General features: G+C 42.7%; 1 protein-coding gene across 8 annotated transcripts in view; it reads right to left on the bottom strand.

Moving 5' to 3' along the window:
* KCNH1 (potassium voltage-gated channel subfamily H member 1) overlaps positions 1-19,328 on the bottom strand; it is a 429,320-nt gene that overhangs the window by 46,710 nt on the left and 363,282 nt on the right. Inside the window, exon 11 of one of the 8 annotated variants that reach the window (XM_053310445.1) lies at positions 14,230-14,313. The exons of 6 other annotated variants lie outside the window; for them this stretch is intronic. In XM_053310445.1, the coding sequence (XP_053166420.1) occupies positions 14,278-14,313 (36 nt within the window). In that variant the 3' untranslated portion in view covers positions 14,230-14,277. Of the gene's footprint in view, positions 1-14,019; positions 14,314-19,328 lie in introns of those variants that run through there. One more of the 8 variants, XM_053310435.1, reaches the window with a different exon arrangement.

Genomic DNA, 19,328 nt, shown 5'->3' with positions numbered 1-19,328 from the left:
AGTGTTGGCTCTGCTGGTGACCCTGTTGATACTCTGGTGGAGAATTGGAATAGTCAACTTACCAGGGCAGTGGACATGATTGCTCTTTATTGTCCTCTCCAACCCGCTTCAAAATTGGCCCCTTGGTATACGGAAGAACTATGGGGGCTGAAGCAGCGAGGTAGATGACTAGAGCACAAGTGGAGAAAGACTTGACTCAAATTTGACGGATTATTACATAGACCGCATAGATTGAAGTTCTATGCTCAGGCAATACATGCAGCAAAGCAACTATTCTTTTCCTCCTGTATCGCATCCGCAAGTTTACGTCCGGCAGAGTTGTTCAGGGTCGTGATGGGGCTAATGTGCGCCCCTCCCCCTTAAATCAGTATTTGGAACCAACAATTACTCGCTGTGACATTTTTAATGAGTTTTTGTGTCGACAAAATCTCTCATATTCAGGCCGACGATTCAAACTCCACAATTGTTACAGAGTCTGATGCCGAGTTGTCCAGCAGCAGCTCTTATGTGATGACCCTGGATCAGTTTCAGTTTGTGACTCCTGAGGATGTGGACAAGTTGCTTGGAATGGTGCGGCCTACCAGCTTCCCTCTTGATCCTTGCCCGACATGGCTTATACTATCTGGCAAGGAGGCTGTTGTAGAGGGCCTGGTAGAGATTATAAATGCTTCTCTGAGGAAGGGCAGGATGCCTCCTTGCCTTAAGGCAATTATTAGATCAGTTCTGAAGAAGCCTGCCTTGGATCCCTCAGAGTTAAGCAATTACAAGCCTGTCTCCAACCTTCCATGGCTGGGCAAGGTGATCGAGAAGGTGGTGGCCTCCCAGCTCCACCAAGGTGCTCTTGGAGGAAACCGATTATCTAGACCCATTTCAAACTGGCTTTTGGGTGGGCTATGGGGTGAAGACTGCCTTGGTCAGCCTAATAGATGATCTCCAATTGGGAATTGACAGAGGGAGTGTGACTCTGTTGTCCTTTTGGACCTCTCAGCAGCTTTGGATAGTATTGAACATAGTATCCTTCTGGAACATCTGAGGGGACTGGGGATGGAAGGCACTGCTTTGCAGTGGTTCATTCCTACCTCACAGGCAGATTCCAGATGGTGTCTCTTGGAGACTATTGTTCTTCAAAATCTGAACTTTTGTATAATAATAATAATAATAATAATAATAATAATAATAAGAAGAAGAAGAAGAAGAAGAAGAAGAAGAAGAAGAAGAACCAAGCAGAAAAATGGAGAAATAAGCCCCTGTATGGTCAATATTTACACAATATAAGTGGAAAATCAGACAACACCAAGACCTGGCAATGGCTTAAGAATGGCAACTTGAAGAAAGAAACAGAGGGTTTAATACTGGCCGCACAAGAACAGGCACTACGAACAAATGCAATAAGAGCAAAAGTAGAAAAATCCACAACAAACAGCAAGTGCCGCCTTTGTAAAGAAGCAGATGAAACAGTGGACCACCTGATCAGCTGTTGTAAGACGATTGCACAGACTGACTACAAATAAAGGCATGACAAGGTAGCAGGGATGATACACTGGAACATCTGCAAAAAATACAAGCTACCTGTAGCCAAGAATTGGTGGGACCATCAAATTGAAAAAGTTGAAGAAAATGAAGATGTAAAAATATTATGGGACTTCCGACTACAAACAGACAAACATCTGCCACACAATACCCCAGATATCACTGTAGTCGAGAAGAAAGAAAAACAAGTCAAAATAATCGACATAGCAATACCAGGGGATAGCAGAATAGAAGAAAAAGAAATAGAAAAAATCACCAAATACAAAGATCTACAAATTGAAATTGAAAGGCTGTGGCAGAAGAAGACCAAAATAATCCCAGTGGTAATTGGCGCCCTGGGTGCAGTTCCAAAAGACCTTGAAGAGCACCTCAACACCATAGGGGCCACAGAAATCACCACCAGCCAATTGCAAAAAGCAGCTTTACTGGGAACAGCCTATATTCGGCAACGATATCTATAACCATTGACAATAAAATTCTGGCATCCCAGGTCCTTAGGAAGGACTCGATGTCTGGATAAAACAAACCAGTCAATAACACCTGTCTGACTGTGTAAAGAAGAAATAATAATAATAATTTGATTTCTATACCGCCCTTCCAAAAATGGCTCAGGGCGGTTTACAAAGAGAAATAACAAATAAGATGGCTCCCTGTCCCCAAAGGGCTCACATTCTAAAAAGAAACATAAGACACACACCAGCAACAGTCACTGGAAGTACTGTGCTGGGGATGGATGGGGCCAGTTACTCTCCCCCTGCTAAATAAAGAGAATCACCACGGTAAAAGGTGCCTCTTTGCCCAGTTAGCAGGGGTATAGTGTTCCTCAGGGCTCCATATGGTCTCCAATGCTATTTAACTCCTACATGAAACCGCAATTTGGTGCAGGGTGTTATCAGTATGCTGATGACACCCAACTCTATTCCTCCATGTTAACATCATGAGGAGAAGGCATAACCTCCCTAAATGCCTGCCTGGAAGCAGTAATGGGCTGGATAAGGGATAACAAACTGAGGTTGAATCCAGATAAGATGGAGTACTTATTGTGTGGGGTTGGAACTCGGGCTACAATTTTGATCTGCTGGTTCTGGATGAGGTCATGCTCCCCCAGAAGGAACAGGTATGCAGTCTGAGGGTGCTTCTGGATCTGAACCTTTCCCTGATGTTCCAGGTTGAGGCAGTGGCCAGAGGTACTTTTTATCAGCTTCAGCTGATATGCCAGCTGCGTCATTTCTTGAGATGAATGACTTCAAAACAGTGGTACATATGCTGGTAACCTCTAGGCTGGATTACTGTAATACGCTGTATGTGGAGCTGCCTTTGTATGTAGCACGGAAATTGAAGTTGGTTCAGAATGCAGCAGCCAGGTTGGTCTCTGGGACATCTAGGAGAGATCATATAATGCCTGTGTTGAAAGAATTACACTGGCTGCTGATATGTTTCTGGGCAAAATACAGAGTGCTGGTTATTACCTATAAAGCCCCAAACAGCTTAGGCCCTGGGTATTTAAGAGAACGTTTTCTTCACCATGAGCCCCACTGCCTGTTAAGATGATCTGGAGAGGTTCGTCTGCGGTTCCTGCCAATTTGTTTGGTGGCTACTCGGGAACGGGCCTTCTCTTTTGCTGCCCCTAGACCTAGACCCCTAGTGTTCCCTGTTGAAATAAGAGCCTCCCTATCTCTGGCAACTTTTAAAAAGGCACTGAAGACACATTTATTCACCCAGGCTTTTAATTAGATTTATAGTTTTAATATTTTTAATATTGGGTTTTAAATGTTTTTAATGGTTTAAATGATTTTAGTTGTAAACTCCCCAGAGATGCAAGTTTTGGGTGGTATAGAAATATTCAACATAAATAAATAAAAATAAAAAGCCCCAGATGTTGTAGCCTTACCTCATAAGATCACCTTGGTTGCCCTCTTCTGTACCTTCTCCAGTTCTATAATGTCCTTTTTGAGGTATGGTGACCAGAACTGTACACAGTACTCCAAATGTGGCTGCACCATGGATTTGTACAAGGGCATTATTATTATTTATTTATTTTACATTTATATCCCGCTCTTTCCTCCAAGGAGCCCAGAGCGGTGTACTACATACTTGAGTTACTTTTTCACAACAACCCTGTGAAGTAAGTTAGGCTGAGAGAGAAGTGACTGGCCCAGAGTCACCCAGCTAGTATCCTGGCTGAATCGGGATTTGAACTCGGGTCTCCCCGGTCCTAGACCAGCACTCTAACCACTACACCACGCTGGCTATTATAATACGAGCAGTTTTATTTTCAATTCCATTCCTAATTATTCCAAGCATGGAATTGGCCTTTTTCATAGTCATTGCCACACATTGTGTTGACACTTTCAATGAGCTGTCCACCATGACCCCAAGATCCTGCTCCTGGTCAGTCACTGACAGCTCAGACCGCATCAGCGTATATAATGAAGTTGGGGTTCTTTGCCCCAATGTGCATCACTTTACACTTGCTAACACTGAACTGCATCTGCCATTTTGTTGCCCACTCCCTCAGTTTGGAGAGATCCTTTTGGAGCTCCTCACAATCTGCTTTGGATTTCACTACCCTGAATTGTTTGTGTCATCTGAAAATTTGGCCAACTCGCTGCTTATCCCAACTCCTGGATCATTTATGAATAAATTTAAAAGCATGGGTCCCAGTACAGATCCAAGCCTTGCAAGTTTTATTCCTAATATGCAGTAGTCATAAGGTGTGCATAAACTGAGGTTCAAGCACAGGCTCAGCAAGCGGGAGGTTTAAGAAAGAGGAGAGCAGGTACTTACCTGTTCTCTGCCGCCCCATGCAGCTTCTTGCTGTTGCTGTGTGCATCCCAAGCACCCATGTGCAGCACTCGCATGCACATGGTGTCTGCACATGTGTAAGCACCATTTGTGTGGTCAGCAACATCATGCTGACCACTATTTTGCAAAGATATTTTGCCTAAATGTGCAGACACCATGTGCATGCTGGTGCTGTGCACAGGTACTTGGGACATGTGCCACCTCAGCAGGAAGATGCATGGAGCGGCAAAGAGCAGTTAAGGACCTGCTCTCCTCTTTCTTAAAGCTCCCACCTCATCTGAACTGCTTCAGCACCGAACCTGTGCTCGTAATGCACACCCTTAATTTGCGTCTTTGCCCGTCTGTGACTCTGAGTGCCTGTCTGTCTCACTGATGCCTATATATGCTACAGTTCTAAGAGAAAATTCTTCATCTATAAGGCAGAAATAAACTGTGCTTGTGAACTAAATAGGTCAAAAGTTTCAAATTGGACTGTGTTCCACCCAGTTTTCTTTTTCCTTTTTATTGTGGGCAACAACACAGATCAAATGATCAGCAGAAATAGAAACAACAAGAAGTAAAAAGAACAAGTAGAAACCTTTCACATCTAAATCACAGACACACAGACACACACACACACACACACCTTAGAGACAATGGAAAATGTAAGATTTATGAAGCTTTGAGTGAATTCTTGCTGCTTAACATTATAAGTCTCTCTCTCTCTCTCTCTCTCTCTCTCACACACACAAAGCCAAAAACAAAACAAAAAACCAACCCACTCTCAGCAAAGTCTTACATCCTCCCTGGCAGGTTCAGAACTCGGATAAATTATTTCCAAAATCATCATAAATCCATGAGTTCTACTTCTTTCCTGCATTTCACATGATTTAATATTGCAAGCACAATGAGAATAGCAGCTGGTTTATTTAGTTGCAGATGGAAATTTGCAACTTTGCAGTTACCGGACAACAAAACAAATTCAGCAGATAGCAGCAGGGCACTATCAAGAGCCCAGAAAAGTGCCACTGTTGTGTGCCTATTATTCCCTATTTAGCAGAACAGAGATACACAGGTCCTACCTGTGTGCCTGAGGCTCTCTTTGTCCAGTTTGTTTCCCCTCTTGCCAATAAAATATGTCAACTCACAGATGTTCTTTGGGCAGTGCCATGAGGCAATAAGCCTTCAGGGGCTATTTTGAGAGAGCGTTTAAAAAGTGTCAGTGACAAAAGTCATTCATTTCACCTCTATCAATACATCTCATTTCTGGCAGTACTATCCTGCCCTTTTCCCAAGGTGTGCAGGACAGCAAACATGGGATTATCGCATTTAATCACTGAAGCAACTTTGTGAGTTAGATTAGAAGAAAAGATGAGCCCTATTTAGACATTTGGTTGTATGGGTGTACAGATGTCTGTACACTCATATATGCTTTTGTGTGAACTACTGTACCTACATTCATTCAGTGAACCTGGGTACAGGCTGTTCAAATGCAAGATACATAGGAACATAGGGAGCCGCCTTATACTGAGTCAGACCATAGGTCCATCTTGCTCAGTTTTGTCTATACCGACTGGCAGCGGCTTCTCCAAGGTTGCAGGCAGGAATCTCTCTCAGCCCTATCTTGGAGATGCCAGGGAGGGAACGTGGAACCTTCTGCATGTAAGGATGCAGGTGCTCTACCCAGAGCAGCCCCATCCCCTAAAAGGAATATCTTCCAGTGCCCACCTGTAGTCTCCCATTCAAATGCAAACCAGGGTAGACTCTGCTTAGCAAATTGGGACAATTCATGCTTGCTACCACAAGACCAGCACTCCAAGACCATATAGGAAGTGTACTGCTGTACTTGCACTGAATATGTGTGAATAACTGTACCTGTGTACATTGTACACTCATCATACAGGTATTGAACGTAACGTGTGAATAGAGCTACGGTGACTGAATCAAAGTCACCCAGTGAGCTTCTTGGCTGAGCCGAGACTGGAATTCAGGCCTCCTTGGTCCAAGTCCAGAACACTCTTCTCAATATACCACACTGGCTCCTTGGTTTAAGTCTATGTGTGGTGGGGCAAATTACATTTTACTTATCTAGATGGTTTTGGAGTTGGGCAAGGAAAAGGCGTCCTGTTGGTTGCGAAGAGACCGCATGAGAAGCAGAAAGATAATTTGTTCTTTTACTGAAATTTTGTTGCAAGAGCAGGCAAAAGAAAGAAGGAAGGAAGGAAGGAGGGAAGGAAGGAGAATTATATTCTAATAAGGCACCTTGACATTTGGAGGGAGATAAGATAGAGTGATTTTGTGCTTAATGGGAAAATGAGGCAAGTGCTAAGGGGGAAGATTGGGCTGATCTTGGTTGTGGTTGTTGCTCCCATGGGTAGAAGACAAAAATGCTTATTTGAGGGGATATTTTTATTTATTATTTATTAATTATTATTGTTGTTGTTGTTGTTGTTTACACAGTCAGACAGGTGTTATTGACTGGTTTGTTTTATCCAGACATCGAGTGCTTCCCTAGGACCTGAGATGCCAGAATTTTGTTATCATTGTTGTTGCTGTTATTATTTATAGATATTGTCGCAGAATATAGGCTGTTCCCAGTAAAGTTGTTTTTTGTAGCTGGCTGATGGTGATTTCTGTGGCAGCTATGGTGCTCTTCAAGGTGTTTTGGAATTGCACCTAGGGTGCCAATTACTACTGGGATCATTTTGGTCTTCTTCTGCCACAGCCTTTCAATTTCAATTTGTAGATATTTGTATTTTGTATTTTATTATTATTTTACACAGTCAGACAGGTGTTATTGACTGGTTTGTTTTATCCAGACATCGAGTCCTTCCCAAGGACGTGGGATGCCAGAATTTTATTGCCAATGTTGTTGCTGTTGTTATAGATATCGTCGCAGAATATAGGCTGTTCCCAGTAAAGCTGCTTTTTGTAATTGGCTGATGGTGATTTCTGTGGCCCCTATGGTGTTAAGGTGCTCTTCATGGTCTTTTGGAACTGCACCCAGGGCGCCAATGACCACTGGGATTATTTTGGTCTTTTTCTGCCACAGCCTTTCAATTTCAATTTGTAGATCTTTGTATTTGGTGATTTTTTCTATTTCTTTTTCTTCTATTCTGCTATCCCCTGGTATTGCTATGTCGATTATTTTGACTTGTTTTTCTTTCTTCTCGACTACAGTGATATCTGGGGTATTGTGTGGCAGATGTTTGTCTGTTTGTAGTCAGAAGTCCCATAATATTTTTACATCTTCATTTTCTTCAACTTTTTCAATTTGATGGTCCCACCAATTCTTGGCTACAGGTAGCTTGTATTTTTTGCAGATGTTCCAGTGTATCATCCCTGCTACTTTGTCATGCCTTTGTTTGTAGTCAGTCTGTGCAATCATTTTACAACAGCTGATTAGGTGGTCCACTGTTTCATCTGCTTCTTTACAAAGGCGGCACTTGCTGTTTGTTGTGGATTTTTCGACTTTTGCTCTTATTGCATTTGTTCTTAGTGCTTGTTCTTGTGCAGCCAGTATTAAATCTTCTGTTTCTTTCTTCAAGTTGCCATTCTTAAGCCATTGCCAGGTCTTGGTGATGTCTGATTTTCCACTTATATTTTGCAAATATTGACCATGCAGTGGCTTGTTTTTCCATTTTTCTGCTCGGTTCTTGACTTGTTCTTTCTTGTAGGCCTGCTTTGTTTCATTGGTGTTGAATAGTTTCTCATTATTGACCATTTGAAGTGCATCTTCTTCACTGTCCTTGATATATTCTTCAAGGCCTCTTTTCTCCTCCTCTACTGTTTGATGGTCTTGCAGCATTCCTCTTCCACCTGAGCTGCGAGGGAGGTATAGCCTATCGACATCACTGCGGGGGTGCAGAGCATGATTGATGGTCATGATTTTCCTGGTCTTACGATCCAGCGTCTCTAGCTCTGCCTGGGTCCAGTCTATTATTCCTGCAGTGTTTCTGATAACAGGTATACCCCAGGTGTTTATGGCTTGTATGGTGCTCCCGCCATTGAGTTTGGACTTGAGGATTTTTCTAACTCTCCTGATGTATTCACTTCCAATTTTTCTTTTAACTTCAGTGTGTTTGATGTTATCAGCCTGGAGAATGCCCAAGTATTTGTAAGGTTCTTTCTCTTCCAGGTTCTTGATCTTGCTTCCATTGGGCAGTTCTATTCCTTCTGTTTTTGTTATTTTCCCTCTGTTCATTATTAATGCAGCGCACTTGTCTAGTCCAAACTCCATTGCTATATCGCTACTGAATATACGGACAGTGTTCAGCAGTGATTCGATTTCTGACTGGGACTTTCCATACAACTTCAGATCGTCCATGTACAGCAGATGGTTGATTTTACTTGATGTTTTAGATGTTTGGTATCCGAGGCCTGTTTTGTTTAGTATTTGTGAAAGTGGGGTCATGGCGATTACAAACAACAGAGGGGATAGTGAGTCCCCTTGGAAAATGCCTCTTCTAATGCTAACCTGTCCAAGTGTCTCGCCATTGATTGTTAACTGTGTACTCCACATGCTCATTGCCTTTTTTTATAAATATCTGCAAGACAGTGGCAGCAAGGGAACTAACATGGAAGGGACAAGGATCAAGAACTCAAAGTGCGCTGTGATGGAGAAAATACTATCTAGGCTAGAAAGCAGCAGATGGCAGTCAGAGAAACTGGAGATCAGTCCAGTTTGGGAAAAGTTGGAAGTCAGGAGTATATTAGTATTATTATTATTATTATTAACCTTTATATTCCGCTCTTCCTCCAAGGATCCCAGAGCAGTGTACTATATACTTAAGTTTCTCCTCACAACAACCCTGTGAAGTAGGTTAGGCTGAGAGAGAAGTGACTAGCCCAGAGTCACCCAGCAAGTAGCATGGCTGAATGGGGATTTGAACTCAGGTCTCCCCGGTCCTAGTCCAGCACTCTAACCATTACACCATGCTGGCTCTATATGAAGGTGAACAAAGAACCAGGTAAGGTCAGATAGTGACTTGAGCTGGAGGCACAAGCTAGTAGCACGTGGAACTGGAAAGAGACACTGCAGGATGCCAGTTATATAGACAGAGTGCTAAAATCTGGCATTTGTTCACATTTGATTGTAATGAGTATAGCAATATTTTGCTCTCAAGGTTCACAAATTAAGAGTCACACTCTGGAAGCCTTATGCATTCTAAACAATTAAAACTTTAATTACTTTATGCAGTTTCCACAGAAAATTGACTTGAATGTGGGGAAAGCAATCACCTACATTCCAATTATTGCTACCCACTAATCTGGCATCACTGAGACACTTCAGGATCCTGCTTGCACTGACAGATCCATCCCCCCACCCTTTTCCTTCCCCAAAAGGCAGACATTTTGACAGAAACAAAGATGTATTGATGTTGCTTAAAACATTTTTTTATTTCTTTTTTTTAAAGTGTGCATCATTAGCAATAGCCCAGTGTGGGAAACAACCACTATAATGATGCACCAAGGAGGCTTTGAGAGACTAGATAAAAAAGGGGGGGGAAGAAGAGTGGGGGATGGAGAAGAGGACCTTGTCTTTTGTAACAGCCCAGGCCTTACATTGAATTGGCTATACAATGCAAAAACAATTGAAAAGGATACAAGCTGGCAGAGACTGTCCAATAATAGTCACTTATTGACAAAAGGTGCTAATTATGGGCCCATTCAGACAAACTTTACTGAGGAAGAAAAGTCAGCTTGAAATGCATTACTTCTCACTGCTTGGGTTATGTGCCCTCTCATGAAATCTGCCCTCTTTAGAGCAGGAGTATAGCAGGAGTATAGCAAGGTCAACGTCATCCAGAGAACTAGATGGGCTGCTGCCGTTCTGTGTAGGGATGTGCAAATAGATTTGGGTATAAATCGATTTGTACCTGAATCTAGCTGATTTGGGTGATTTGGAGACAAAACAAATCACCCCTGTGGTATATTGGCTAGATTTGGGTACAAATCGAATTGCGCCTGATTCAATTCAAATCGATTCGAGATTTGGATCCCTCCTATTAATTCCCCCAGATTCCCAGCTTTCATTTTTTTAAAAAAGCTAAGCTCTAGCCCTTATAGAAGTGGAGTTATGGAGCAAAGTGTGGGTGTAGTTGACACATGGCAGTTGACAGTTGTCACTGTCCAATGACAGTCAAAATGAACAGAAGAAATGAATGCGTATAATGAATCCTCATAGGGATTCATTATGAGGAAAGGTTATTAGACACCAAAGAGCCTAAACATTTCAATATTCCTAAAAATTAAAATGAGTAACCCGCTGCTGTGCAGGTGGGGTGAGGGGTGTAGTTGCCACATGGCAGTTGACAGTTGATACTGTCCAGTGACAGTCAAAATGAACAGAAGAAATGAAGGTGTGCAATGAAGGTGTGCAAGCTTAGCTTTAAAAAAAGAAAGAAAGAAAGCTGAGTATCCGTGTTAGGGTTAGGATATGGCAACTTCGAATCTCCATTGTTTTCTATGGCGGAAATGTTCAAAGTCAGTAAACACACACAAAAAAAATCATTAAAACTCAACCAAGTGTCCTACTGCCTTGAAATTTGGGTGGTAGGTGGCACCCATAGGGACCTACTGAACACCCAAATTTGGTGCCCCTAGGACCTTGTTAAGTGGTCCATATCAGTCTGAATCCAAATTGAATCAAAGCAAATACAAATCGACTCTGGGGTGATTTGGAGGGGGTAGATTTGGATACAAAACAAATCAGGGGTGATTTGTTTGGGACAAATAAAAAAATCTATTTGTGCACATCTCTAGTTCTGTGGCCCCCTCTTTTGCTGTGGTGCAGTTGTGCAATGCTACTTTCATTGTTTCCAATGAAAATAGCACTCTGTGATGTGCTATTACTGTGATTGAAGTCACTGCACAACTGCCCTCTTGCACGCTACTGTTGGGGCTGCCTAACATGGGCATAGCTGCGCCAGCAGGTCCCTAATATCAGCATTCTGCTGCGTGGAATATTGGCCACTGTAAATTGACCATCATTGGACTGGAATGTGCATTCTGGCCAGGGTAAAATTTTACTTTAAAATTAATCCTCATGTTTGAAACCCCTCTGAGTCGTTCACCCTTTTAGCCTACCTGATATCATGGTGGTGGGGTGCTGGTAGAGGACAAAAGTGGCCTTTCATGTAGTTGAAGGACATTCTAAGGAGGATCAAAGTGCCAGAAGAGTGAAGAAGTCAACAATTCCTAGAAAGGATGAAATGTTTCTATCTCAGGTAGATACCCACTGTTCTGCCAGGAAACTCAGGGTCATAATCTCCTGAGGGTTGTGCCTTTTTAGTCTTAAATCTATCCCTCTGAAGTGGTTAGGGTGAAAGTGTTTTAGCCCAGCGAATTTTACGGCTCAGTAGAGAGAAGAACTCTAACAAAGACTTTAACACAGGTATATGCTAGAGAAGACAGCCTTTGGGCTACTACCCTGCACTGTTAATGGTGTTGCCAGCACCCATTTTGTGCAAAGCTGTTTTGCAGAACAGTTAGAAGTTGTGCAAGGAAGTTTCATATTACTAAAAAAAGTATTATTCTCTCCCCACATATTTTTTATTTACTTCTGATTCATGTGTGCCTTGCTCCTAGTCACTTGACATGTGAAAAGACAAACTTCCTCTTTAATCAAAATGCAGCCAGAAGGAAGATAGCTTTATACATGCAGTGTGATTATTGCTTTAAAACTCCCAGCTGGAGCTAGGGGGGGAAACAACCACAAACTACATGTTCACTAACAAGGTGCAAAAGCATCAAGAGAATTTCCTTTCTGGCTAGAATCAACTGTATCCAGCTAATGATATCGTTAGATACCAACAGCTTTCAAGTTTTAGACACTGATCATTAGCTGGAAAGAGGCACTCACTGAGAATATGCATGTTATTCTTGTGCACTTCTCTTTATAATGGCTACAAACATAAAAATTTGAAGTGGATTGATAAAAAGTACATTAGTTGCTAGTTTATTTACAATACATATTTGGAGGAGGTAGAATATATGCCATCCTACACAACTGATTAAGAGTGCTGGAGAAAGACTGGGGCTGGGTTCAGATGTAGCACAGAACCGTGGGTCCAGTGATTTCATACCCTCTCCCCCCACTCTCCTGTCTGTGTTCGGATGTTGGGGAGAGATGGGGGAGCTGGCTGTGTGGCTTCCTTCTTGACAGAAGGACAGCCCACACAGCCAATTGCGCCAGAGTGAGGGAGGAGCTTCCTCCCACAACTCCAGTCCCGTCGGGTCCAAACTGTAGTGGCAGCGTTTGAACATAGCGCTGGCACCGCTAAACTGAAATTAAGGCCGGCAAAACCCCACTCTGACTGAAGGTATAGAGTGGAGTTTGGCAAGGGAAACTGCAGGTCCCTTTTTGCCCTTAACTGTATTTGGATGTGCGGCTTTGGAAACCGGAGGTGAAGGGACCTCCATTTTTCCAGTATGTCCAGACTTGGCCTTTGAATGTGTTAAGTTTATGATTTATTTTTTTTTAAGAACTAAATTGAAATAGTCTACCTTTCAGAGTAAAATGTATATTGGCTGCCAGCTACAACAACAACAAATATTTATATACTGCTTTTCAACAAAAGTTTCCAAAGTGAAAGAGAAATAATGAATAGAGGAATAATAAATGCATTCATTAAATGGATCCCTGTCCCCAAAGGGCTCACAATCTAAAAAGAAGAAGAAGATAGACACCAGCAACAGCCACTGGAGGGATACTGTGCTGGGGCTGGATAGGGTCAGTTTCTCTCCCCCTGCTAAATAAAGAGAACCACCATGTTAAAAAGGTGCCTCTTTGCCCAGTTATTTATTATTATTTATTTATTCGATTTATATACCGCCCTTCCAAAATGGCTCAGGGCGGTTTGCAGGGCGGTTTACAGTTAGATACAGAACTATGTCCTGCTTCCAAACCAAGTAATGTAACATAAATTACATGTTATAGGATTTTGGTCAATGACTGTTGTTTTGCTAAGTTTATTTCCTGCCCCACAAGCACCTTTACTATGATGCACCAAGATGGTTACTGAAGCTCTTGGCTTGGAACATATGAACCACTGATGCTGCCTTAGACATATACTGCTGAGGCAGTCCATCTAATTCAGAGTTAGAATCAGCAGCTCTCCAGGGTTTCAGACAGATGTCTTTCCCAGTCTAACTAGAGCTTCTATGGAATGATTCTGGGATATTCTGCATATAAAGCATGTGCTCTGCCAGCGATGGCCCCATATAGTCTGGCAAGGTAATCTGATAGGAGAATTGTATATACAGAGGATTGACACTTAATGGGAGCAGGTTGGAATAGTATGCCAAGAGGAGGTTCAGGAGGTGCACGCTCACATCCTTCATCCTATGTCAAACAGGGCAAGTTGGCTGTAGCATCCAAACTGGCCTTTCATCTGTAAATTAAGAGGTTGCGGTTTATACAGGTCTGATTCATGCATTACTGTGATGATATGGTTACTGCCAACCCTTCCAGACAGTCAGGATTCCATATTGAAGTGGTAATGTATGCAGATACCAATGACACAATCTGGCCAACCCACAGTGCTTGTACATGTTATGCTATAATATGGAGTCCTGATCATATGATAGTGGGGTTTTGGTGGCCTCTTTTGGGCCACATGCAGTTTCTTTTTTGCAGCAAGATTCTAAGGGGAAAAATCTTAGACCTGCCCCAAGTGGGGGAAAAAAAAGAGAATAGTGTTCTGGATAGGCATTTTCAATCCAATTTATTTTTTATGACAACATCAAAATTAAAACCAGAAAACCAATTTTTCATGGGAAGCAAATCAATAACACTCACAGACTTTTACAACATCTAAATGTCATTTTAGATACACACAGACTTCCCATTACTATCTTATTTTTCCCTAGTGGAACCTTTCTTTTATCTGTCTCAATGGTACTTTATTTTACCTCAGGGTTTCTTTTTTGCCTCAGGTTTCCTAGGTCTGTGTTCTGCCTTTATTCAGTTCGGCCATTTCTCTCCTGCTGCACTTCCTAAATAAATGTAATCAGTCTGTAAAATCCTTCTGTCATTGACCTATAATTAATATTTTGATTTATTTTATACACAAAATATTTTATTTTATGAACCTATCCAGTTTCAAAGAGTCTTGCCTGGGTTCACTGAGCCAAAATGAATGCTCTTCAACATGTTTTAAAACTCAGTAAATGTAATTATTTTTCTCTAAAGGGGGGAAATGACACAAGTTTCGGGTAAGAGAGGATGAACAAGGAAAAGATCATATTAATAATATCACTTATCTCTCTCGCCAGTCATGACTTATTTCCAGACAGTGATGCAGACCCCAACAATAATCTCTAAACTGAAAACATAGAGCAGTTCCCCAAGAGCCAACACCTATAGAATCAGAGGGCGGCTTCACTTGTAATGGAAGCAAGTATATATGGGAGAGATGCCAGTTGCCATTAGGTGTGCACTCCCACTCCCACTGCTGTTCTGTGATATGTGAAGCTGGAAATGTCCAACTAATAGTGGGCAGTGAATGTCAGTTACCCGCCTCAGCCCAGCATTCTGAACCGACGTTTGAAGTTGGCTTAATGATTTCAGGCTGTGGAAGACATTCTCTGCATGACAGGTTTGTCATGGAAACAGTGGCGGTAACAGGAATCCACCCCCGGCAGCAACCTGTAGCTCTCCTGTACTTACTTGTTGCCATTACAGCAAGCCACTGTTAGCCAGTGTGGTGTAGTGGTTAGAGTGCTGGACTAGGACCGGGCAGACCCGAGTTCAAATCCCCATTCAGCCATGATACTTGCTGGGTGATTCTGGGCCAGTCACGTCTCTCTCAGCCTAGCCTACTTCACAGGGTTGTTGTGAGGAGAAACCTAAGTATGTAGAACACCGCTCTGGGCTCCGTGGAGGAAGAGTAGGATATAAAATGTAAAAAATAATAAATAAACAAACAAATAAATAAACAAATAAATAAATAGTGAAGCCACCCAGGAGAAAATCAATTCAAGGCATCAGCTGAAGTACCCACAGACTTCTCTATCTTTCCAGATCCCCTGATTGAATGAGGAACATTGTCCTAGTGAAGAAGCAGACTCAAACATCTGCTTCAAAGATTTATGAAGTCAGATTCTCATAGATCTCATTTAAGATAGTGTGACATCCTCATTCCTCAAAGAGGACAACCCGACATCAAGCAGGCTAGGGTTTGGATGAGCCTACATGGGACTCAGCAAAAGGATCCCTCGGACAACAATTGTAGGCTTCTCATACAATCTGCTTTATTGGGGCTAAACACAACTTTATTGGGGATAAACAGAATGCAACTGCACCAAAGTACTTGCTCAGTATAGATCCTGTTACTACATAGGGATCTGCATCTGCAGGCACCCTTGTAGGTCAGGGGGAGACTGCCCAGTCACTCCGACCCTGTAGCTCTGAAGAAGTGCCACTCTTTCTCCAGCTCCTCCTTCTCCATACTGTACCTCTGTTTGCCTCATCCCAGACTCTACTTCTCTTGGAGCCACCAGGTGTGCAACATCTCTGTTTTGCTGTTGACAGGCAGCTATCCCAACACCCCTAATCCTCTCTGTGAACTGAACCTGCCTAGCCTGACCTTCCATGGCTTGCTTGTGCTGATTCAATAGCCACGTATCTACAGCCTCCAGCCATGACGTAGCCCCACAGATAGGAAGCTGTCTTCTACCATTCAGACCATTGGTCCATCTATCTCAATAATGTGTACCCAGATTGGCAGCAGCAGCTTCTCCCAGGTTGCAGGTAGGAGTTTCATCTTGGAGATGCCTGGGAGGGAATCTGGGACCTTCTTCTGCATGCAAGCATGCAGGTGCTCTTCTCAGAGCAGCCCCATCCCCTAAGGGGAATATCTTACAGTGCTCACACATGTAGTTTCCCATTCAAATGCAAACCAGGGTGGATCCTGCTTCGCAAAGGGGACAATTAATGCATTTTGGAATCTGAGTGTTTTACTGAAAATGGACCCTCAAATCTGGTGTTTCCAGTTTGGGGTAACAAAACTGTTTAAAAAAAATCATGGCAGTGCTTCTGCTTTATTTTTTTAAATATTTATGTGATCATTGTTTGTTACTGCAAATATTTATCAAATTCTCATAGATCACAGATGGATAACTTGAGAATTCTGTGGGGGTTTCAGTGCACATTGAGCATGGTGGCGACATGTTGGAGATGAACATCCAGTGCATTGACCTTTTGCACCAACTGTCCTAATGACCACTAGGGGCATTGGGAGTAGAGACAGTGAGTAAGGGTCTCCCTATCTGTCCCTACTCTGTGACCCCTGAACTGACTCTGCAGCACTTCCTGTGCTGAGTCACAATCCTTCCTTTCCTCCTCCTAGAGATCAGATGGAAACATCTCTCTCTCTCTCTCTCTCTCTCTCTCCTTACCTATCCGTTATGTAGTCCTTTAGATTAGATATAGGTCTTTCCTATCTAAGTGTATTTAACCAATAAATATTTAGTGTTTAGTCATACAAGGATCTCCATGTGTTTTTCTCTAAACAGCTGCAATATCCAAACCATCCTCTGCTACCTACTCTGTAACTGGAGTGTGTGCTCATTCCTTAGTGCTCTGCTGTTTTACCTATTGTGGGTAAAAATCAACAATCTCTAACACGACAATGGCCCTGAAGCTAGCTGAGGTGAGGAGCAAGGCTTCCCATGTGCATCTCAGTTGTCTGGCGGCAGGATGGCCTGGATTCCAGACACCTCCTTCAATACGAAGGAGGGGGTTGAAAATAGACGCGATTCCGGGGTAAAAATTGCCACTGGCAACGCTAGATATGGCAGGCCTCAGAAGCCTCTAATCTTGCTGCCTCACTTCACCTAGCACAGATCATTCCTGAGGGCGTGGTGGTTGCAATAAAGATAGCTTGATTTCTGCCCAGAAATATTACATCAATCCAGGGGAGAGTGCACAAGAGCCTGGAGGCCTTCCTGTCTCATTTCATACACACATCAGGTCCACCCTTCACTGCCAATAAATGAATTAGAACTACTTATTTGGCTATAGGAGTGGGCACAGCCACGGGGGCTGTCATGGAGACAGCCTGCACTTCTGAATTTGCAACTACATCACTGTAAAAGAGCACTTCCAGAGTGCAGGCAAGCTCTGGAAAGTATTTACACCCCTATGCAAGACCACCCATGCTTTGCAGCAAGAGCTGTTGCACTGTCGGCCAGTATAAAAAGGATGCATATGGGGGGGGGGAGAGAGAGTGAGCTCTTTATTTGTTTGTTAAAAATGCTGGATGCTCCTCTCAGTTAAGGGCACTTGAGAAGTATGGCATATGTGCGTTGGATGTGGACAATTTGTTTAGTTGTTCCCTGCTGGGTTTTTTTTTTTACAAGTTAGCAAGTATATGTGTGTGCGTACAATATTCATGATAAAGAATCAGCAGTGAACAGCACAGCTCATAAGTATCTCTAATTGTCAAATCTCCTCATCTTTAATAGCCCTAAGCTCACACCATGGGTAAAGAAAATGTTATCTATTTATTTACTTATAAAGAGAATACTATCTCACCTTTTGGATCCAAACAGGCTCTGCAAAGCAGCTAGCAATAAGCCAATATTAAAAACCACAAATAAAACAGCACAGAAGCCCAAGCAAACAAAGTTAATTAATTAAATAGCAGTAGGCAAAATGGCAACAGGAAACTAGCGAAAGAAAGAAAGAAAGAAAGAAAGAAAGAAAGAAAGAAAGAAAGAAAGAAAGAAAGAAAGAAAGAAAGAACCTTAGCAAAAAGAAGCCAACAAATAGCCATAAGGAGTGCCTCCCATCTTGAGTGCATCCTCTTTGAAAAAGTATGGACTTGGCGTGGCACTGATATGCTAGGATGGGCAGAACAGAGTGAAAACAATTTACTACAGAAGCATGACTTTACCATCTCTCTCTCTCTGTTTCTCTAAGGCGTACCCGTCGATAATCCCATGTGTGGCAGCTCTCGCGAGAGTTCGAGCGAGCTGCCGGCAGGGGGAGTGGAAAGCAGCAGTGTCAGTGAACAGGCTTGAGGGTGAGGCGGGAAAGATGGCGAGGGGAGAAAACTGTGGTGGCGGTGGGCAGGTGGGGAAAAGAAAATGGCAGCGGCAGGCGGGCAGGGAAGAAAACGGTGGTGGTGGGCAGGCAGGAAAGAAAGCGGTAGCAGTGGGTGGGCAGGGAAAGAAAGCAGCAGGTAGCAGGTGGACGGAGAACTAGAGGTGCAGATGTTCTGTGCCTGGCCCAGCTAGTTCTAAATGATTCCTCATCACTGGCAATGTTGTGAATGGAATTCTGACTTCATCTTGCAGGATATGTCCAGGTGGTGCTGAAGGAAAAACATGTTTTGGCCTGTGCACATACTGCTAGTTGGATAAATGGAAGTAATGAATGTAATAACCATATTTGGGTTATTCCTTTTGCACAAGGTTAATATTTGGGAATTTGTTTGACACTTGTATACCATTTTTCAACAAAAAGTTCTCAAAGTGGTTTACATAGAAATAAATAAAAAATGGCTCCCTGTCTCCAAAGGGCTCACAATCTTAAAAAAAGAAAGAAACATAAGATAAACACCAGCAACAGCCACTGAAGGGATGCTTGCTGGGGATGGATAGGGTCAGTTGCTCTCCCCATTCAATAAAGAAAATCACCACTTTTAAAAGGTGCCTTTTTGCTCAGGTGGCAGGGTTGGGGTTGTTGCTGTATTCAATGAAACTATGAACTAGTTCTCTGATTGGCCACTGATGCTGTGCTCTGTGATTGAACTAACTGCCTCTCCTCATGTTGTTTCTGCCTTATGATGTCAGTGTTACTGTATTAGTTACTGTATCCTTCTTTCTGGTGTGTCTCCATTTTGAGAGCCCAACAAGTCGTTAAACAAATAAAGTTCTTCTCTGAATTCCCAGCAAATGGTGTAAAGGCCTCCACTCATTGAACTGATCATAGGTGGGATTTTTCCCACATCAGTGGCTATCAGTGATGAAACTAAATAATTTTAACCTAAATAACTTTTAAAAGC

Source organism: Hemicordylus capensis, chromosome 1, assembly GCF_027244095.1.
Source record: "Hemicordylus capensis ecotype Gifberg chromosome 1, rHemCap1.1.pri, whole genome shotgun sequence".
Taxonomy (NCBI): domain Eukaryota; kingdom Metazoa; phylum Chordata; class Lepidosauria; order Squamata; family Cordylidae; genus Hemicordylus; species Hemicordylus capensis.
The sequence above is the reverse complement of the archived record's forward strand: the minus strand, read 5'-3'. Positions and strand labels throughout refer to the sequence as shown.